The 22,718-nt window shown below is 42.6% G+C and overlaps 1 protein-coding gene across 10 annotated transcripts in view; it reads left to right on the top strand.

The window, feature by feature from the left end:
- Nucleotides 1–203: 203 nt before the first annotated feature.
- Nucleotides 204–22,718, top strand: part of CPT1A (carnitine palmitoyltransferase 1A) — a 45,001-nt gene continuing 22,486 nt past the window's right edge. The window contains exons 1-7 of one of the 10 annotated variants that reach the window (XM_083480026.1): nt 204–528; nt 12,185–12,338; nt 13,411–13,550; nt 14,545–14,716; nt 17,275–17,376; nt 19,895–20,032; nt 21,394–21,471. In XM_083480026.1, the coding sequence (XP_083336152.1) occupies nt 12,198–12,338; nt 13,411–13,550; nt 14,545–14,716; nt 17,275–17,376; nt 19,895–20,032; nt 21,394–21,471 (771 nt within the window). In that variant the 5' untranslated portion in view covers nt 204–528; nt 12,185–12,197. Of the gene's footprint in view, nt 529–2,634; nt 2,724–3,693; nt 4,043–12,184; nt 12,339–13,410; nt 13,551–14,544; nt 14,717–17,274; nt 17,377–19,894; nt 20,033–21,393; nt 21,472–22,718 lie in introns of those variants that run through there. The other 9 variants (XM_083480020.1, XM_083480028.1, XM_083480023.1 and 6 more) reach the window with 9 other exon arrangements.

Genomic DNA, 22,718 nt, shown 5'->3' with positions numbered 1-22,718 from the left:
CCGCGGGGAGAGAAAAGAGGCTTGGAAAAGAGGCTCTCTTCCCTTGGACTACCAGTAGCGCAGGCGCGCTCCGGTATGAGAAAGAGGGAGCCCTCCTCTCTCCTTCCAAGCCCAGAAGAGCCCCGCTTGCTTGCTTTCTTTGGGAGGCGCGCGCGAGGGCAGAGGCCGCCTCTCTCCACCTCAGCTCCTCCGAGCTCCGCCCCGCTGCTGCCTTCGCCCTGCCCGAACGCGCCCCTGCCGCGCCTCCTCCTCCGGCTTCGCACTTTGCGCCCGCTTGCTGCTGCTGCCTCTGCCTCCTCCTTCCCCGCCCAGTCAGCCCGGAGCGGCAATTCCCGTTTCTCGGCCCCGGCCCCGCCCTTCTCCTGGCAGCTCGGCCAATCCGGACCCAGCCGGTAGCAGCAGCGGCGGCGGCGCTCCAGGGTGCTGCACTGCGCGCGGGCTTCCCTCGCGCACTCTTGCGCGCTCTCTCTCCGTCTCCTCACAGCCGCCTGCGAGGAGGCGCCCCTTTCCCTCCTCGCCGGATAGCCCGTAAGTTGAGTCTTTCGCCGCCCCCCCCCCCCGCGGTTGGTGTCTTTCGGTTCTCGTTTAGGGCGGGTGGCCCCGCGCACATCTAGAGGAGCACGCGAGGCCCGGAGGGGGCGACGATACTGAGGCGGGGAGTGCCCGGGGGTTCCCGTGCCCGGGGGGGGGGGTGCTCCGCTCGCCGTCTGAGGGACTGTCTAGGAGAGAGAGACGGCGTGCGCGAGAGAGTCCCTTCCCACGTGAGCGCCTTCCTCTTCCGCGGCTCCCTGGCGCTTAGCGGGAGGAAGGACATCCCAGGGTGGGGAGCAACTTGGCTCCTGTGTGTGCAAGAGGGGCCATTGGAGAATCGCGGCTTATAATCTTCCTTCCGTTAATGCAGCAAGCTGGGACAGGAGGAGGGTCTTCTGCTGCCTAACGGAGCACAACTCTTTGCTCCCCTTGAGCTCATCGAGTCCTGTCAAAGATTAGGAAACGGAAATTTAGACTGAAGTTTTGCATGGTGTACCCTTAACTTGGATGCAAGCCCAGCTGAACACAGCAGGACTTCTGCTTGTGCTATTAAAATACTATTTTTCCTTCCAGCTTTTACTTGAACTTAGCTGGTATTTTGCATTGGAGTGAAACCTTTTGCCACTAAGTAAGAACTACTGAGCAAACAGTGCTCCGTTGTAATCTCTTAAAGTCCAGGTTGCTCACAATATGGTCTTCTCTGAGGAGTGGCTGACAACATATAATAAACAAATGCTGTCTCACCTTGACAGGAAATTATACCCTTTGATATTATCAATGGCATACAGTGATGTACAAACTTTGTGGTTTTTTTTGGGGGGGGGGGCTTCATTAGAAGTCAGGCAATCAAATTGTTTCTTTTTTTAAAACACACACACACACCTTAAAATCACTGGATAGTGTACAGTTCAGTCTCAAAAGTAAGCCCATAGGGTTCAAGAGCCTTACTCCCAGATAAGTAAGTGTAGAATTGCAGCTGTAGTTTTCATAATAAAGAATGTTTCCCTAGTACAGTTAAACCCTCTGTTTCCCTAGTGTGCATTTTGCAGAGGAAGGGCAGCTCTATACAATACAAATAGTGGAAAAAATGAACTGGTTGCACCTTTTGAGAACATTGCTTTTAGCGATGAGTTGACAGCAGTGGGGGTGTATTTTGGAATTGGGTAAATAATACATAATCTTTGGACATTGTGTACAGGTAAACCTATCCCTATAAACCACTAATGCTGTAATTCTGGAGCCTGCAGCTGTATATATTGCCAAGAATCTGAGCCTTGCAGGAACTTGTAGACCTTCATTTAATACTGAGGAAACACAGGGCATTATGCAAACTTTGGTTTTAAGGAAGCTTTTGTTTTAATATGAATTTCTCATAATAATGGCTGAGCTTATATCTTGGCTACTGCTTAGAGAAGATTATGATGGCTTCTTGGTGGGCTGTTGCGCGGAATTTCTAAACATTTTCTTTTAAAATCATTTACTGCACCAACCCCCTGACCATGGCCCTATAGATTTGGGATAAATTGCCGTGAGCAATGTGGTAGTTCTAGTATAACTAGAATATCTGGGTGAGGTAGTATAAGCAGGATCCTGTTTCTCACACCTTTAAATGGAAAGTGTCTCCAATATTAGCTGCAAGCATGTAATCGATTCTTCACATAGCTGCAGATTAGGAATAGTCTTAGTATGGACAAAATAAAAAGAAGTTATTGTGGTGTTAACATATGTGCAGTGCCATCAAATGTGTATTAAGCCAAGTGCTCACTGCTTACTAATGCTTGAGATTTCTGTGACCTAGCCACATCACCTCTGCAACAGAGGAGCCAATGACCATCTTAGTGTGGGGTTTTGAAAGTCCTGAAACACTTCATTCTAATATAGGGCAGGTGGAAGCTTACACATTGGATCTTCCCATTCTGTGCAAAAACCAGACTTGAAAACTGTGGAATACCTTGAAATGTCAACAGTGCTGAATTCAAGGCAGGGGAGATTTGAAGGCGGCAGCAGCAGGAGCGGCCCATGCATGAGGCGAAGTGAAACCATTTGCCTCAGGCGGCAGATCCAACCCCCTCCCTGCCCCCATGGATGCGCCGCTGCCAGTCCCACTACAGCTTCCCACACCACTGGCACAGCACCATTGTCTGCTGTGCCCTTGCCACTGCATTGTGGAGGCAGTGTGGGCAAAGTCGCAGGTGAGAGTACAGTTGCAGTGGTGGGGATGGAGTGGGGATCCGGAGGTGGGGGGGCGGGCGTTGGGGTGCTGTCAGGACCTTTGCCTACGGTAGCAAAATATCTCAGGCTGGCACTGATCAGAGGTGGGGGGGTGGGGGGTTTTTTAGCCTTCCACGTATTCGGCTAGACATAAAGTATTTCACCAGACAATGCACACTTGGCATAGGGAGGCTGGGGGCTATAACAATGAAGCATTTGAAAAGCGGGGGCATCTCATGAATGCATTGTGTTTTAAGAAGGGTAGGTAGCAGTTTATGCTGTTCCCAAAGTTGAGTGGTGGACGCCCGAAGTGCATGATGCTGAGAAAGAAAGAATGGTAAAAATAAGCCTAGATGTTACAAGAAACCTCCCAGAAAAGGTTTTCATGCTTTTCTCTTCCATCCACAATGGGAGTCTCATTGAACTTTGTAGGTCTTTGAGTGAACGTGCATAGGATTGTGCTATACGAATTTTTAATCCTATGCAAAGTTATGTGGATGTATGTCCTTTTGAAAGCCCTGGGACCTAGAATAGTATTTGGGTGCAGGACAGGGACATAATCAAGAAATGAGCGGCACAAGAGAGGGAAGTGTATCCTGTCCTCTCACTCCCTGCACCCCATATTGTATATCCATGTTATACTTTTATAAATCTGAGGGTTGAATTTGCTGCTGGGTTAGCTTGTGTTTAAGAAAGCACTGTATTTTAGTCGTTCTGTGAATTTCCTTTTGTATGTGTGAATCATTCAAAGTGCTTTATAGTTTTCTTGGGGCATTGATGGTGCTTCCCATTTCTAAGAATTGGGATGCTGAAACAGAATCAAGGCTAGAGCGTGAAAGGCAAGCGGAGCTTTTGTAGTTTGGTGGTGTGTTGTGTGCATCAGCGTAACCTTTTGCCTACTTTTCTGAGTCCGTCATGTGATCTTTCTTTGCTGTGGAGGAAGGGCGGGGTTTCAAGAAGTACGCTGCTTTGCAGAAGTGCCTTTCAGATGACATATTGCATGACTCCATAAAATTAAATCACCAGGGCCTTATAAAACGGGGGTGGGGGGTGGGGTTGAGAGGCCGGACTGAAGAAAAGGCACAAGAAGGCACTATTTTGGGAACTCGTTGTAGGTCAAGTATGTTTTCTTGCGTTGCTAGAAACGGAAATACTGTAGTAGACGCTGTCTTCCTGCTTGCAGTATTTGCTTCTGGAAAATACTCAGTTGTACAAAAGCAAAAGTAGCAGCGTGCCCTGTTGTTGTAGATAAGTCGTCTTCACTGCCAGCTCCAAGGATCTGGGGACATATTTCATGGAAGTCAGTTATTTTCCTTTTATATAACCTTTTTATAAAATTAGGTATTCTGATATTTGACAGTAAAGTTTAGTTCTAGACATCTTTCTTATCTCCTGTTAGACTTCCACATGGGTTGCCATATTACTCTGTTGTAGCCGATACAAACAAGAGTTTGTGCTCCCTTAGAGATTAACCAATTATGTCATAATACATTTGTTAGACTTGAATGTGTTTTGTGCTTGTTAGATTTGTTCGTCCAGTAAATTAATCAGTGTGCCTGCCATCCTTGGCATGATACCCATGGTTTCTCGCCCTTTTTGTTCCTTTTGGTGTAACATAGTAATTATGTTGAGTACTTGGGAAACACAGTTCAATCTTTTACAAAATGAGAATTCTGTAAACCAATGAAAGGAACTCATAAAAAGTTAAATAATCAAAGTGGTTTGGTGCGTGTTTCTTCAAATCTGTCATTCTTTCTGCTATCTCTTTCTTTGCATATCTGAAACTTGAGAAATATTTGCAGTGGTCTCTTAAGAATTATGTGCATACACCCAAAGTTGTAAAGCCAAAGTTCACTTCCTTTATTCTCAAGTGGAATATTTATAAGTGAAGGACAAGTCTGAGGAAAAGTGCTTTGAAATGCAATTGAAATTACTACTGTGTATAATGAAGTTAAAAACAAACACAACTTACTTTTCAGCATGACCTGCAGATGATAAGCCTCGTTTCTATTACAACAAGGAAGAGGTGGTCCCATTGTCTTATTCTGAAAATTATTAACCGCTTTTATGAGTAATCTAATGTGATAGCATTTTCATACTGGATCTTGTGTGTGCATTCTGACCTATAGCCAGTTCATACCTTAATGAAATGGGTGTTGCATTTACATGGCTGCTTCCCATGTTTTCGTGGTAATGTATGTAATGGGGAAACTGTACTCCAAGTGGTTCTGACATTGGAGGCAACAATAGACACCTTCCGTGTGGTCTCACTGTTAACATATGGGGCAGCAACCACACTGAAGCAGTAATTATTAACTAGTATCTGTTCTTTCTAAGGAACACATAGATAATAGATAATTCTTTATGACCACTACTCTTACAGTAATTTGACAATGCTCAGTATCAGGAGTACACTTCTTATCTAGATTTTATGATTCACCCCATGGAGAAATACCAGTTCTAATCAAGGCAAGAAATTTGTAACCTCGAGGAGCATTAAGAACCTTGCTGTTACCAGCATGCCTGTGGTGGGAGAGGCCAGCTGACTTAAAGTGGGGAGCCTCCCTGCTTTCTCTAGTCATGTCCTGAACCCCTTAGTCTTAGCCACCTTCTCTGGGATGGGTATTACTAATACCAGCATATCACTTGTGAGTTGCAGACAGCATTCTGTACCAGTTTGGTGCAAAGGATCTTGGGGCATGCCACATTGATTATGTTGCCCCCTAGAAGTGAATGAGAAGCTTGCAGATTTCGGAAAAGAGAACAGCATCTCTGCATACCCATATGGCTTTGCATTAAAATATACCTGTTCTTTCATTAAAAGAAACAACCGGTTGTTCTAGGTTTGAGTAAAGCCTATTAATCTATTAACCTTTTAACATTTATTGCAGGTTATGATAAAAACAGGGTGCCTTCAAGGTGTTGCTTACCTTTAGACTATTGATGGGAAAGCGCAAGTGAACTTGCACAGCTGTCAGTGTCATTGTCCTTGGCTGACCTGCTGTTTTGTACTACTTTGTTTTCCTTGCCACGTAGGGTTTCTGTTTGTCCGTTGGCTCATGATGTGACTTGCAGATGCTGTGTAGCTACGTTGAGAATCTGAGTTTAGTTCTCTGACATTGGCATCTAATGTGCTTCATTCCAGAAAAGCACACACAATATTTCTAGAGTTCCAAGCCATAGATTAGTTTCCAGTAACTCTCTACTCATTTTCCTTCTCTAGCTTGTGTAAGCCTTTTCAGGTTGGCATTCTTCTCTACTGTGTTTTCTTTGTAGTCATGGTAGTACCTCTTTTGGGGGAAGCGTTGTGCTTTTTCTTGGGTATTTTGTCCACCTTTCGTCCCAACCCACTCAGCTCTCACCTGTGGCTTCTATAGGCTGTTAGCATGTGACAGTGGCCACACACCAGGAATGGGTTCAACTAGCTGGCTATGTCAGGTGAGGGTAGCTGATGGGTCTTAAACCCTTGATGAGTTAGAGCAGCGGTTCTCAACCTGTGGGTCCCCAGATGTTGTTGGACTACAACTCCCATCATCCCTGAGCTCTGGCCTTGCTAGCTAGGGGTGATGGGAGTTGTAGTTCAACAACATCTGGGGATCAACAGGTTGAGAAAGGCTGAGTTAGAGACTTCCCTTGCATTTGAAGACAGGCTCCAGTGGATTGAGCAGATGAGACCAATAGTGGGGCCAGTGGAAGAAGGTGGTCTTCACATTATGTAGAGGAAAGTGAGGGGCAGATGGGGCTTGTCCACCTGGGAAGATAGCCCATTTGGAGAAGAAAACACTAATTCAGAGTGGAGTCCCTAAGACAGTTGGAAGGTACTGTGTACACCTTCTGGAAAATCCTGCAGCCAGGCTGGTGCCAAATGTGTTGCTCTTTGGACCACATCAACGAGGCTGAGGGCAGGGGTCTTGTCGTCTGGGCAGCTGAGAACCTCCATACACACTGGCCAGGCTTGTGCCCCAGAGAGGTCACTTGGGTGCTGCTAACACAGTGGTTTGACTTCATTCTCAGAGGCGCACTCCGTTGTCTCTTGAGACAGGTGGATGCCAACCACATTGCTCCTTTTCCCATTTTATTTCTTTCTAGTTGAAGGCTTCTAGTTCTTAGAATGTGCCTTAGTAAATGTGATCACCTTCTTCATACTTGTGATCAGGCTACATCCATCTTTGATCTTATCCAATTATTTTTATTTTCCTTTTAGCTAGTTCACTTCATGCCACACTTGGCTGAGGACCACAGCCTTAACAAGTGACATGAAGGTGGGAAAACTTCTGGCAAAATTAACCAGAACTTCCCACCCTAGGATATAAGGATTTTGATACTATGTTCAACTTATATGTTTAAACTATTTCTAGACTGGCAGTTATTTAACATTGTTTTAAAACAGTGTCAAAATATACAAAACCAATATAAACATAGCCATTGCGTTGCCTCTAAACGAAACATGCTATTTCCCCATGAAAATACTAAAACATTTTCTACCATCTACTCTGCTTTTTTCTAAATGGTGCTTGTATTATTTTAGGGGCACTGAATGTCAGGCCTGGGGGCTAAATGCAGCCCTCCAGACCTTTCGGTGCATCTCTTGGCAATCTCCCTAGACCATACTCCTCACTTGCCCTGCTCAGCAACCTCCTCAAGTGTTTTTGCCTGGTTTGATTGTGTCTTTAAACTGTGACAATGTCTCTTTTTTGTTTTGCTGATGAGAGGCAGTGTATTTGTGCAGAAACACCCAACTTTCGTATGATTCAGCTGTTGCTCTGACCGCACCCACCACAGGTGTGCAACCTCTTGAAAGTTGCCCTTGAGCAGGCTTCCTCAAACTCCAGATGTTTTTGGCCTACAACTCCCATGATCCCTAGCTAGCAGGACCAGTGGTCAGGGATGATGGGAATTGTAGTCTCAAAACAGCTGGAGGGCCGAGTTTGAGGAAGCCTATCCTTGAGGAAATGTGGCTCTCCACTTCTGCATTATTTGAATGCATTATTGGTCTTTTCCTATTGTATGAGTCCTTGTTGCCCTGAATTTTGCAAACACTGCAGGCACTTAGATCAGCAGAACGTAATAACGAATCCAAAACTGCAGGGAATCTTCTGATTTTCCTAGCCCAAGTTCAGTGACTGGATACCTAAATTCACAGGGAGAAAGCAGTTCCTTGACAGTGGAGTGAAATGGCACAGTAATGGACTTCACCCTGTTGTCTAATGGAATACAGTGGTACCTCTGTTTGCAAACGGGATCTGTTCCGGAGGCCCGTTCGCAACATGAAAAGAGCGCAACCTGCAGCAGCGTGTCTGTGCACACGCGGGTTGCAAATCGCCGCTTCTGCGCATGATGTCATTTTGCGCGTCTGTGCATGCGTGAGCGGTGAAACCCGGAAGTAACCCTTTCCACTACTTCCGGGTCGCCGTGGGAAGTAACCTGAAAGAACGTAACATGAAGCGGACGTAACATGAGGTATGACTGTAGTTCTAGCTTTCTAGCTCTGACGCTATATAAAAGCTTCATTAAGCACAAAACTTTGGCATCAGTTTGGAGGGAAACCAAAATTCTGGGGTTATAAGTTAATGAAGCTGCTATAAAATACATAGCTTTCTAATGTCTCATGTACTAAAGTCTTCAGAAGGGCTAGATGTTCAGTATGGATCAGGGGCGTGTTGGGTTAAAAGATAGCCATCATTGTTGGTAGCAGAATTGTAATCAATATACATATTTACATATATTAACAGAGATTGGACATTTTGCTTCTTACAGATATGAAATCTGTTCTGTTTCATATTCCTGACTGTGTGCTTTTTTTTTGTATGTTGTGTTTTGTTACAGGTCAGTAAAAAATAACTAATACTGCTATTAGCAGTAACTACTTCTCTTTAAATCATTTTTACTTGATACTGCAACACATATTGAATTGCTCCTTTGATCAGTTGAGACAGTGGAATAGTTACATCCATTCCTTCTGAGAACACATTGTGCTATTTTCCCCTGAAGCATATTGGTATGACTACAGAGGAAATCATTCAGATGTAGCACAGATGCTGTTGGCATTGAGAACTTGGGAAAACTATGCTAAGTGGAGAGATTGTCTCAAGCCGTATGTGTGTGTGTGTGTGTGTGTGTGTGTAAATCTTTACTCTTCCTTTAGCAAAGCCTGGCCAAGGGTACTTTGCCAAATGACACGCCGGCAACCCAAATAAAAGCTTCCTCATTTTTTCGTTTGCGTAATTTTGTATAGCTTTTGCTTTCCCTGCAGTAGTGATCTGCATTTCCCCCCCTACATAAACGCACATGCTCTGTAGTGCCGTGCCCTTTCACCCACTTTTCTGAGCAAACATGTGACTGCTTTAGAAATGTGGAGGCGGGGAAAAGTGCTGTACAGCAGACTATTTTAAAAATCTCATTTAGAAAGCGGGAGAATAATCTTAAAAGAGAAATGATAGTTCAGGGTTTCTTTAATACTCAGCTGTCTGCTTATAATACTAAATCATATTTTGTTATTTAAGGGAGGGAAACTAATTTTGCCACAAACTCATGTAAGTGAAGTGTTAGTGACACTGCTAGGGCTGAAGGCTTATCCATACTTACCTTTGCCCTGTACAGTACTTTCCAGGCATAGGTCTGTGCTTTAAAGCTATGTGTCTGAGCGTGGTTCTTTTTTCCACCCTGGAGCTTCCCCTGAAAGAACCCACTCTTTAAAGCTGAAGCACAACAAACAACAATTTGGGTTTTGCACAGATTGCCATTTGCTCCGATTCAGCGGTAAAGAGTGGGTTTTCTCTAGGAAAGCTACAGAGCACAGTGTGGATAAGCCCACTGCCATATCCTTTAAGTTTCATATGTTTTAGGCTTCATCAGAGTAGCATTTTGACCTCTCATATTTGTCCATGAGTGCAGAGCAGTGGTTCCCAATTTGCGAAGTACTGCGGATGCCCTGTTTTTCAAAAGCCAATCTATGGACTCCCTACTTGTGAGAATTTTTATATCTCTGTAGTAGTTTTCGTTATGTGAATGGTGCAGTGGAACCCCTGGGTGGGTTACGTAAAATCCCTGGGGGTCCGTGGACCCCCAGTTGATAATAACTGGTGCAGAGAAATAATACAGTAGTACCTCGGGTTACATACGCTTCAGGTTACAGACTCCGCTAACCCAGAAATAGTACCTCGGGTTAAGAACTTTCCTTCAGGATGAGAACAGAAATTGTGCAGCGGCGGCGCAGCAGCAGCAGGAGGCCCCGTTAGCTAAAGTGGTGCTTCAGGTTAAGAACAGTTTCAGGTTAAGAACGGACCTCCGGAAAGAATTAAGTTCTTAACCCGAGGAACCACTGTATTGAGTGAGCATTTTCTTTGGGAATTCATGTGGTGGAAAGGAAAAAGCATTCAGTTTTAAAATTTAGAGGGGCGGGGGGAGAAAGCTAGTTTTTAACATCAGTGTCTGAGACCCTAGTTTTCTCTTTACATGAAATACAGTTAACTCTAATTTTCATGCAACTATTCATATATCTTGCCTAGAATTCATTGCTGAAGAAGTTAGAAATGAGAATCAAACCAGCCACAAAGAACACAGGAAGCTGCTTCATAGCAGATCGGAATATTTGCCCATCTAGAGCAATTTTGCCTACTCAGGAAGCAGCTCTTGAAGATTTTGGACAGACGTTTTGCAATCAACTGCTACTGGATAATTTTAACTGGAGATCCTAGTTTTGCATGCAAAGCCACAAGCTCTGCTACAAAGCTCTGGGCCCTCCTCCACCGGGGAAGGAAGCAGCTCTCATTCTGCCAGTGAACAGTAATGTTGTCACAGACCTGATGTAGAAATGGAAGCTTCCATTTAAACTTGTATCATGCTTGACTACTGCAAAGAATGTTGAAGTCCTGTATTCATTATAAGAGGAGGTGTTTGGTCCCCAACTATTTTTCATTTGTTTCATTTGCCCAGTGGCATATACCTGCGCTTCCAGGGTTAACACTGACAGCAAATATGATAAAGTTGTCCTCTGCATGGTCATTTCATTCTTGTGTCTTCCTTTTAAAGCCAATCTTCCCTTAATCCTCTGTCACTCTTTCCTGGCTATATACTAGTCCCATCCCCAATCTGTGACTTTGTCTGTGGCTAATGTTGTATCGCTACATGAAGATCAGCTTTATCTAGGCACATTTGTTTTAAAGAAAGCTGTAGGTTAGTTGTGGGAAGCCTTTAGCACATGTTGTTGGACTACAACTCCCAACGTGCCTCACCACTGGCCATACTGAGTGGGTCTGTGATAGGGAGCTGGAAGTCCAAAATCATCTAGAGGCCTACAGGTTTCCTTACCCCTGCTGTAGGTCATAGTGTACCAAAGAAGAGAATGAGATATAAATCAGGTAGCCCCTCCTCAGCCATGAATGTGCTTATGGATTTTGACAAGCAGCCATCTTTTCAGCAGCTTACAATATATCATCGAAACGTTTACGCTTTATTCTCCTATGTGAGGAACCCAGTTTCTTTCCACTATGCAAGATTTACTGGTACATAGCAATTCCAATGCTGATTCAGCCATCAATCCTGCCCAAAAATATATTTTAAAGCATTGTATTCAATTAAATGTTCATTTATCTCTTTTTTTAAAAAGAGTATTCATTTTTATTGTGGCAAAACTTAATCCAGTTATGGTTTGGATGGATTGGGAAATGGGGAGAGAGGAGCTGGGCTGTTGTTGGGCAATGAACCAAATTGCCAAATTTGCTCTAAAAGAACTCTGCTTGTTAATGGAAGTGGATGTTCTAAGTATTCGTTACACTGGAGTAATAGGGTGTTAAATCTGTATATGAAAAACAGTTGCTTAAAAGCTTTACTTGAAATCTTTCCTGTGAGTTTATGACCATAAATAATATCTTGGTTCTGGCAAGCAATGTCTGGCTTCACTATAGCACTTGTTCTTAATGAGAAAATGTGATTACTCCAGAGCACAGACTTGTTGTCAGTTGCCTTGTTGAAGTTATTGTGGGCTCTCATGTGTGATGAGGCATATCTAGGCTAAGATATGACTGAGCCTTTTGGCCACACACATAACCCAGCTGTGAAAGGTGGAAAACATACCATTAACTATGGCTTACTATCTTGGTTTGCTCCAAATCTGTTAAATCATAGTTTCCCAGTTCCAACAAAACTGGAAACTATAGTTAATGGAAGACTAGCCAACATTTTTGCTTACATGTGCAAGGGCTTTGTGCATGACCAAAAGGCTCATCCATAGTTTGGCTTACTGGTGAAGGTATAAATGACTGAATGCTGCCTAATGATGTAGACTGGAGTAGCACTCAAGCAGTATTTGATACCTTCAGTAAACAAAGATGATGATTACTCGCCTTTACAAATTTGCAGTAGATATCATGTTCTTGGCTTCTAATTCTCTCATGCAAATTAAGTAGCTACTAATAAACATTTGTTTGTTCTTCTTTGCCAGGTAAATTCTAAAAATGGCGGAAGCCCACCAGGCAGTTGCTTTTCAGTTTACTGTAACCCCAGATGGAATTGATCTGCGTATGAGCCATGAAGCTCTCAGGCAGATCTATCTATCTGGTCTCTACTCATGGAAGAAGAAATTCATCAGATTCAAGGTAACTCATATTGCAGATCTGAAACTATACTTGGGACTGAGGCATATATTATGCAGCAAACAAGGGTTTCTGAATACCCAATTTTGCATTTTAGCACTAGTTTTGGTTGATGTGTGTATATACACCACCCCTGTCCATTTCCCCCCTCCTGGCTGTAATCCCTCCTGGCTATTTTTCTTTTGGGTTAGATTTAAAGACCAAAATGAAGTCTGGCCAGAGCAGAACCAGAGTAGAGGTGTGGTTAAGCAACACTCTGCTGCTTGCCAAGTCTTCCTCCTCCTGGGTTAACTAGCAACCACATGTTTCAGAAATGTGGGAACCAGATAGAGTGTGAATCTTACTCTGAAATGTTGAAATAGAGTTAGTGAAAACCCATGAAATGTTCCCCTCACTTTCTTTACTTTCACTTCATCTGAACTGCCTACTGCCATGGAAAAGTAGACCCTTAGGAAAGTGATGCATTGTATTGGGTGTTGATCTTGGACCAGGCAGACCTGGGTTCAAATCCCCACTTAGATATAAACCTCATTTGACTCATCTGGTATATCTCACTAGTGCTGTATGGGCAAGAGAAGGAAATGAAAGGGCTTTCTTGTATGCCATCTGATTGCCAGATAAAGTTATTTGGCGATCCAGGAGCTCTTCCCCTTTGTTAGGGCCTGCCTTTCTATGCTAGGAGATAGTCCAGGTGAGGAAAACATCCATCATAAGGGCCTATCATAGTTGTGGGCATGTATCGCCCTACCCCTTCCCGGTTTGGTGGGTGCAGTTTGGAGGGTCCTGTGCTGATTTTTAGCTTCCCAGATATTGCCATCTTTACACTATTGCCTTATTTACCAGTCTCCAATACATTTTAAAAAGAAGTTCATCCACACGTCATTCTTGCTAATTATACATAACAGTGTTCCATAAAGAACACTGAGTTAGTCCGCCGTGAGTTAGTTTGCATTCGCATGGATATGTTCACTAAATATGTCTGGGAAGTGTTAAATGGGTGCATTGGAATCCAGAAAATTAAAGTATAATATTCTTGTGACTCAGTAGGGCTCTTTTTATGTTCTTGCCTTTCCAGAATGGCATCATCACAGGAGTCTATCCTGCTAGTCCATCCAGCTGGCTTATTGTAGTAGTAGGAGTTATGTCAACAATGTATGCCAAAATAGATCCTTCATTGGGACTAATAGCTAAAATCAACCAGACCCTTGATACGACGTAAGTAAACTCTCTCTTTGCATTGAATAGATTTTTCTGGTTAGTGTTAATGATGGGTAGTACGTCACTTTTCAGCCTGGCTCAAGAGTACAGTGAGATAATAATGATACAGTAGAATCCTATCTTGTTCCCTCCCCCCCCCCTTTATATGCTTACCTTGCAGTTGCTGCTCTATCAACAGTGTTGGGGAGTGAGAAGAGTTAAGTGTCTCTATATCCATATGCAGAGACAAGTACACGGTGCACCAAGCTATTCTGGGTCTATGGACCACAATATAGCTCTCTCTATGTGTGCGTGTGCATTAAGAACTCACAAAGAGCTCTGAGAAATTTCATTTCTTGGCATGAGGAATGAGGAAGAAATTTGATCCAGTTCACATTTAATTTGTGCTTTCTTAGAAAAAAAAATGCAAGAACTGAAACACAGCCATCCTTTAGATCTACAGCCATGAAACAGTGCACCTGCCCTGACATGTGTACCTCTTCTGAAACAGTGGGTGCAGGTGGGGGTGGGGTTGAAACATGCTAATAAGGCATTTACCATGGTAGTATTGGCAGCTTCCTCTTCCCCCACCTCTTACAATTTTAAAAAGGCTGCCACCAGCACTAGCCAAGGGCAATTGACCACCCCGCAAATACACTAGTCTCACATTCTAAGGGCATTAGGGGGACCATCATGGCTGGGGCTCTGTTATAGCCACCACTGCTATAAATGTTGTTTTTTAAACAGTAAAAGAAAAGGGGAGGCTGCCATAATAAGTATATTCCTCCTAATCATTTGTGCCATTTTGGGGGCCTAGCCTGAAAATAATCAAACACGCCACCCCCTCAAACATGCTGCCTTGGTGAATTTGGAGGTCTATTTCAGCACAGTCCTAATGTTCAGAATGATCTCTTCTTACTAACAGTGGCTTACTTTGGTATGCTTCACTCTTTTACATTTGTCCAGAATTCTTGGAGTAACAGATGCTCTCTCTCTCTTTATTTTTTAACAGAGGCTATATGTCCAACCAAACACAAGGTATTGTCAGTGGGATTCTTTTTGGGACGGGGCTCTGGGTGGCCCTCATTTTCTCCATGCGCTACACGCTAAAGATGCTGCTTTCCTACCATGGGTGGATGTTTGCTGAACATGGCAAACTTTCCACAGGAACCAAGATATGGATGGTAAGAGATTTTTATCACTCTATATTTTGGAATATGTAATTGATGTGACACTTATTTGATTATATCTGCCATTAGTAACTTAGTTTTCAGGGGCGCAGCTTCAATATTTTTCTTCCCAGTTCCTTCTTATTACTGCCCCTTAATATTTAATGGAAACCAAGGAATGCCACTGAGGTGCTGCTGCTTATTCTTCAAAAATTTCCCCTTGGTTACATTTTGTGAACTGGCAGAATAGCCCTCCACTTGGGTGAAGCTTGGCTACTCTTGACTGCAATATTTGAATAGCTAAATGTTCAACACAATTAGCCTTCCCAAAGGACCACAGTGTGACTAGTTTCTCTCGGTAGTGGAACACAAGCCTTGGTAAAAGGACCTCAAGCCAAATTCCACTTCTGTCAGGAACTTGCAGCTTCCTCAGTGTTACAGGGAGGTGGGTGGCGGCTTACCATTCTTCCCTTATTTTGAAGAAAGCATGAGGAGAATGTGTCGGGTGGTGTTGGGGAAGTAGCTGGGAGGAAATGCTCCCCCCCCCCCTTGTGTAGCCTTGCAGCATAAATAGTCTAATGTATCCTGTTGGTAAACAGGTCTTACCAACAACGTGGTCTTGTGGTCATTACATCCTGTCCCTTTTATATATTACTTGACTGTAAAAAGGAGTTCAGGGGAAATGATAGATTGTATGTTGAATACTTCTGTGGGAAATAGAAACTGGTTGCAAATTAAATGTCTGATAGTTTTCTTCAGCTAGGATCCCAAGAGCTTTCTCATTTGAATACAGGTTCTATCTGAAGGGTAAGGCTTTAGAGTATTGTGTCAAGCCTGGCTTGGTGTTTTCATTGGCTGGAATTTTTGGCATGTTCTACAAATTCAATACTTAAAAGACCAGTTTTTCTTATAATGCTAAGCTTGAGCAGTGTGAATAGTTATGACTAATCTGTTTTGCTGTCTTGATTTTTACTCCTGGACAGTGGCAGGAAGCTGTTTATTATAACTAAAATGGCAAGTGTGCTAAGAAATATAACTAATATTGCTTCTCTTCTCCCAGGACTAAAATTCTCAGATATTTGAGATATTTTAACCTAACTGGCTTACTCACTAGGTTGCAGCATTCTATTTCACTACAACACCATTGACCAGTCTAGCTTTTTCCCCAAGCTTCTTTCCTTACTGTAACTTGTTTTCACATTTTTTCTTTATTTCCCTAATTAAAGAACCTTGGGAACAATGATTGGCTGTGTCATTATTAATCTGTGCTCATTGTGTGAACTTCTGTGTTCTGCAAAAGTTTAGAAAATGAAAGTTTAATCCAGCAGCGGTTGGTGCCCACTGGGACTTCTGAGGTGGAAGGGAGACCAATAGTAGGCAGAGCCAACGCCAGGTGGGGCCAGCTAATAATAGTTTTGTCCCTGTCCTCCTCCCTGCTGAGCAGTACTAAGGCAACGCTGAATCTAAGGAGGAAGTTGATAGCCTTTACCCCCCCCCCTGGATTAAGTAAGAATGCATCTGGGTGGAGGCTAGCTGAGAGCAAAGAGAGATTGGTGGAGCAGTGCCTCGTTTGTCCTAATGAACAGTGGAGGTGAAGCGAAGCAGCAGAGCAGATAATTGAAACAGGCAATATAGAATACCAAAATAAACAAAAAACAAAAACCCAGATGAACAAAATGGTCTTAGTCTAATAAAACACTGAAATAATCTAAAACGAACATAAATACTGCTCTTGAACGACAAATGCCAAGCATTAACACACACCAGCTTCAACTAGTTTCCAAATCCCCAAGCCATCCTCAAATGTATCCTGAGTGCACACTTATAAACACACTTGGACACACACAAAGGCACAGCCTCAGGCTGCAGTTCCGGAAGATATAGGCAGTCCAGTGGAAGGCAGTGGAAAGGCCAACATGCTTCAGTGTTGTCTAGATGGTCTACATCTGGTGTACATGCCTCACCCCCTTCAAAAGCTTTAGCTCCCTGGGATGTAGTTGTCCTGTCCTGCACCATGAAACACTTGAGTGTTCTGGCTGTTCATGTGGAATACCTATGCTCTTTCCTCCGTCCTTGACAATTTTGCTACCGAAAATATTCCAGTAAAGCAGGCTTCCTCAATTTGGTAGTCTCCAGATGTCATGGACTACAATTCCCATGAGGTTGGTGGGAGTTGAAGTCCAGAACATCTGGAGGCCACCAGGTGGGGAAGGCTGTGATAAAGCAAGAGTTGATTAATAGTTCAGTACTGTGCTGTCAATATACACAAAACCTTACATGTGTTAGGTCCCTGACCTGAAGGAGATTACAAGGGTAAAGATGAGTTGGGAGGAAAGAATGCAGGAGAATGTTGCTAGGGTTAGCTTGGTACAGTAGGGGATCTGAATTAAGAGGATAAACCAAAAGCCATGTAAAAAAGAACTTCTGCAAGCTTTGAAAGCAGTAGGCTAGCAAGAGATCATGTGTTTTATGGTTACCTTGTACAAAGGAAGTCCAAAGGTTTAGAGTGCACGTTTAGGAAACAAAATATAAATACTTATTTCAACTGTTGCTTTTTTCTGTTTCATTTTCAGACACTAGTGAAGCTTTTCTCGGGTCGTAAACCAATGCTGTACAGTTTCCAGACATCTTTGCCACGTCTTCCTGTTCCTGCTATTAAAGATACCGTAAATAGGGTGTGTATTTTGAACCCACCCCCAAACTTTAATCCAGATGGAATGTTGCCCTTGTTTTCCTTGTCCAGAAACATGCATAAATAAAGATGTAACATGATTTCTAATTCGTTCGGTTCTAGGTTAAGGTATGTCTGTATCCATTCACAACAAACTCAAGAATACTCAAGGGCACACCTTTACTTTATCTTATATTTATACCCCTAACGGCAAGATAGTCAGTCTTTACATTTCCATGTCTTTTATCTTCTGTCTGCATTGTGTAATCTTTAAATGGCTTGGAGTCTTGTGATTGTTTTCTTCAATGGACTTTGTCCTAAGAATTACATTATGAAAATCACCAGTACATGATGATGAAAGGAGACCACGATAACAATTTTAAAAGTGCATTTTTCCCCCCAAACGAAATAACCCCCCCCCCCAGCATATAGCATATTATATTCTTTCAAGAGTCTATAACATTTTGCTAGAATATGAGTGCTAATTTCAGCACACAAAATTTATTACATGGTGAAATGGGCCCAGTTGGAGAAAACATACTGAAACATCTCCGATAATATCTCTGGGAATTTGGTCACAAGTTATCTTTTATATATGGACAGTGTAAGGAATTACTATAAGATCTTGTTTAAATGTTGTCATTCTGAAAATGATAAGTAATACAAACATATTCAAATTTCTGGCAATATCATGAAGAGAGAGGTTTTTGTTTGTTTTAACCATTTGTGGGAATTGTTCAGAGGTATATTCATGGATTCCTAAACTGCAGTTTAGTACATGGAGAAGGTGTATTGGGTCAAAACTCTTCCTCCTTGCCCTTCCATTGTCTTCTTTCATCAAGACACCATTCCTGGCTAGCTTAACTATAGTTCCCCTTTACAATAGAAATGAGAAACTGATTTAATGTCAGTTTACTACCCAAGATCTTAAACAATTGTTTTAACATGGCTGGAACAGTTTCAGATGTAACAACGAATGATAGTTTAAGCCCACCAGGATCAGCATGCTGATAGAGATGATGAGCTCAACACGCACTCCAGACTTGCATTAAAGAGTTTTGCAATGCAAGGATATACATTGAAACTGGGCTAGAGAACTGATCTCTTTCATTGCTGCTGGGAGAATGGTTCACGCTAAATTTTGGAGGCAAATGGAAGTGCTGATAACTAAATAGTAACTGTGCAAGTTGTGGTGCTGTGCTTCTATAGTAAAATGAAATTTGTATGTGTGGAAGAACTAAAAAACTGAAAACATGTTTAATAGCTAGAGACCTGCTAATTTTCCATAAGCTTTAAAATGTGACTTGATAGCTTATAAGCTAGAGCTCAGTTAATGGGTTAGTTTCTCTCATTTCCTTTCCCTTATATGTAACACCTCTTCCACTCTTCCAGCTTTTTCTCACTTCTCCTTTTTCCTTCCCTCTCCTCTGTCAGTTGTGCTGCTATTTCCTCCTCTCCAGTCTGTTCCTGCTCTGTCTTCACTTCATTCCTTCCCCTATTGTCTCATTTGTTTCTTTATCTCCCCACATACCCTGTTCTTTTTTCCTACTTTTGTCATGCCTCCTTCCCCTTCCCCCACTAAGCTTTCTCTGCTCTAGACTCTTCCATCTTGTGTCCTTGGCCGTCTGTTCACCTCCCCCACCCCCAGTTTTCCTTTTACCAGCACACACAGCCTCATGCCTGCACAATGACTGTTGGGCCCCGCTACACGAACCTTGTTTCCACAGTTCTTTGTATGATGAGTCAGGTGCAATTTATGATTCATGTGCAGTTGTGCTAACCTTCTTCAGAGGTGAAGGTTTTCCTCCTTTCACCATAGGTTTTTTTTTTTGTACTTTTGCAAGCTTCATGTCTCCACAGCACCTGCTAACACTTCCCTCTTATGTGCGTTTGTTTGGTGTTGTTTTTGCTGAACAAACATTGGCACTCTCACCTGACCATCAGAATAGAGAGAATGACACCTTCTAATAAAGAGTCAATTCTTCTAAACAACAACATGATCTGCTTCAGAGATGGCTTACCTGTGGCACTCCAAATGTTGTGGGACTCAAACTCCCATCATCCTTTATCACCTGCCACACTCTCTGGGGCTGATGTGAGCTGGAGTTCCAAACAATGCATGCAAACAATGCCACGGCTTAGCATTTGGAAGATCTAGTCAAAACAAAACAACCTACAAAATATTTCCAGATATTTTCTACAAGGTGACGGTAGATGCAAACCCTTTTTAATCGTAGTTTGAATGGAAATATAAGCAACAGATAGTTTGACATTCTTCGAGTCTCTCTTGCTTGCTTATTTTCTTACAGAGACTTGTTTCCATCTTCTTGATGTTGCTCTTGTTAGCTTGTTTCTCAGGTTCCCGGTGATGACTTGCAACAGCATCAACAAATCCTGTAACTAGGGTTTCTCTTGATCATCCCACTGTATCCCATTGGCAGTTGCTGCTGCTCTATTGTAAATTATTGACTTGGTTTGGTACACCTTTCTGCATTGACACCAGTTCTTCTTATCAATTCCAGTATTTGGAATCAGTGCGACCACTTATGAACGATGAGGAATTTAAAAGGATGGAAGGCCTTGGCAAAGATTTTGCACATAATCTAGGACCAAAGCTACAATGGTACTTGAAACTGAAATCCTGGTGGGCTACAAACTATGTAAGTAAATGAACTGAATGCTTTCATGAAGTCATGCAGTTAAAAGCTTCTCAAATCTTTATTCCCGAATTTTCCAAGGTTCTTTTCTTAAAATAAAAGATAGTGTTTTAGTTCTAGAAATTCTATTTCTTGTGTTGACTGCAGAGACTGGAGATAGTCAAGACTTCTAAAAAAAAGGTTTTTATGGAATATATTTATAGTAAACCCACCATTTTCAGTGAATGGCATAGCACTGTGGCTGGTGCTTTTTTGTGCAAGCATCATTTGTATTCCTGCTGCTAGGAAGGCTGATAACTGTATTAACAGCCTACAGGTATATTGGGTCATAATAAATTACTAGCTTAATCTCATAATGAAGCTTAATTATCTTAAGTTGTTGAACCCTTATGTTAGCTGCCTTTTCCTGCATGGTGAAAATAAACTTGTAAGCCACATGCAAATGCTGAAACTCTTAGGTTCTCCGTTTGACTCTAGGCAAAACTGCCTGTTTGTTCTTGCACCTGTCTCAAATGCTCAGGGCTGATGTGGCAAACCAGTTTGGCATTGCACAATGCTACTGATTCACAGATGCTTCTCTGGTTAATCAGATCCTTAACTCTGCCTTAGCCAGTTGCACCAAGCATCAGGTACCTAGAAGCTACTTGATACTGGGAGTAGGTTAGTTGAACAACTCAGTTAATTCTGGTGAGAATCAGAATCAGAAGAATCTTTATTTGCATCAGCCACTAGCCATAGCAATAAAATAAAATAAAATGTACTGAAGGTAGAGGTTAAAAACTTAACTAGACAAAATACATTTTGGAGGTTTACATCAATAATAAAATAATAAAACTTCTTCTAATTGCCCCCGCTAAAAACCTTGCAGTTTTTGCTGTCACCTGATCTTCTTGAGCTGCTAAAAGAAAGGACACAGTAGCATTGGTTGATAGACTTGGCATGGACAATAATAGAGGGGCAATAACCTCACTCCTCAAATCTTTATAAAGAGTGCAAGCCAGAAGCACACGAGCCACTGACTCAATACTGCCATCTCCACATGGACATAACCATTTTTCCAGTGGAATGTTTTGAAATTGACCTTTAATAATTTGTACTAACATTACTAGCGAGATCTTTCTAAAGAAGGACTCCATTTGGTTATTGAATATCAGAGAAATTGCCCTTCAAATGTTCTTGATAATTTTTTGTTTCGCTCTCTAGCAAAAGTAGAAAATAATACTGAGATTGTATTCAGTTTTCATTTTCAGAATCAAAGTGTATCCAGGTGTTTAGTGTATTGATGTCCCAGTAACTGGGGCACTTTGTTTTACTTGGTGAATGTCACTAATTAATTATTTTGATCTCTTTCACTGTTCTTATAGGTTAGTGATTGGTGGGAAGAATACATTTACCTCCGAGGCCGTGGACCAATTATGGTGAACAGTAATTATTTTGCAATGGTGAGTAAATGGTACAATTTTGAAGGCGTCATCATTTCTCCCACAGAGCCAATTCCTTTAGGGCTGAGATGGGAAACCTGATGCCCTCCAGTTGTTGCTGGACTACAACTCCCACCATCCCTGATTATTGCCAGGGTGAGGCTGATGGGAGCTGTATTCCCAACAACAACTGGAAGGCCATAGGTTCTCTGCTCTGTGGGCATGTAATTTAGCTGGCATAACATCCTAAATTGTACACCAAGTCACATGCCAGTTGCCTGAACTGAAGCAACTCACTTTTGGGGTTGCTTCATTATCCATAATCTTCCCAGCATGTGCACTTCTGTTGCATTGTAGCATTAGATTCTGGTATGACTAAGAGGCTGTTTTTGGGAGGGTATTTTAAAATCATTTTTTTCCTGCATGTCTGGGGAGTCCCCCTGCAAGGGTAAAAAATCGCTTCCTTGTCGATGAGACGTAAGGTCATCAAGTTTGCTGTTAGAGAAAACAGTATGAAATGGTGCAATTAAGAGCGCTCCAGTTTAAGGTGCCAGCCATGCCCCTTTTCAGAATATTCCATTCCACTCCTTGATCCCAATTTTCCATTTCCCCAACCCCAGCCCACCAGATGCTTTGTTCTGTGACTACAAAGCACACTCAGCCGACAGTGAGCTCTTTTGGGATTCCATCTTTTAGGATGTTTTCATTTTCAGTTTTGCTAACCAAAGCGTTTTGCAAGCCATTCCACAATGGTCAGTCAGTATTCCATGTCCATCCTCATTTGGCTTGGGTGTTTGTTTGTTTTGAAAGGGAGGGTTATCCTGTTAAGTTGTGTGATTTTTAAAATTATATGTCATCTGCTGATAGCTCCTTCTTGTTCATGTATGTTTTGACTACATAAATTCAGGAACTGTCCCTGAGGACTGGAAATAGAATACTAGATATTGCCCTGTTTGCATGTCACACTAAGCCAAACTGTGGTAAGAGTGAGCCCCAGGCATGGGGATCTCGGCCTCTTCCCTTCTGCCTAGTCATTTTGCTGTTGTACCACATTGAACTAAGCCTAGGTTTAGCTTAACATGTTAGGCTTGCAGTATGGCTTTCCTGGACAAACCATGGTTACAGCTTTTGTTTAGTCTGGAGAGAGCAAAGAGCCATGAGCCCATCTTTGGACAGCTATAGCTTAACTCCATGAATCTCAGCAGCAAAATTACCAGGGTGGAGTGAAGCAACTCCCGTCTCATCTCTGGGAGCACACATGCTCACAC

Source organism: Podarcis liolepis (assembly GCF_965112155.1).
Source record: "Podarcis liolepis genome assembly, chromosome: 1".
Lineage (NCBI taxonomy): Eukaryota > Metazoa > Chordata > Lepidosauria > Squamata > Lacertidae > Podarcis > Podarcis liolepis.
This window is presented reverse-complemented; position numbering and strand designations above follow the sequence as displayed.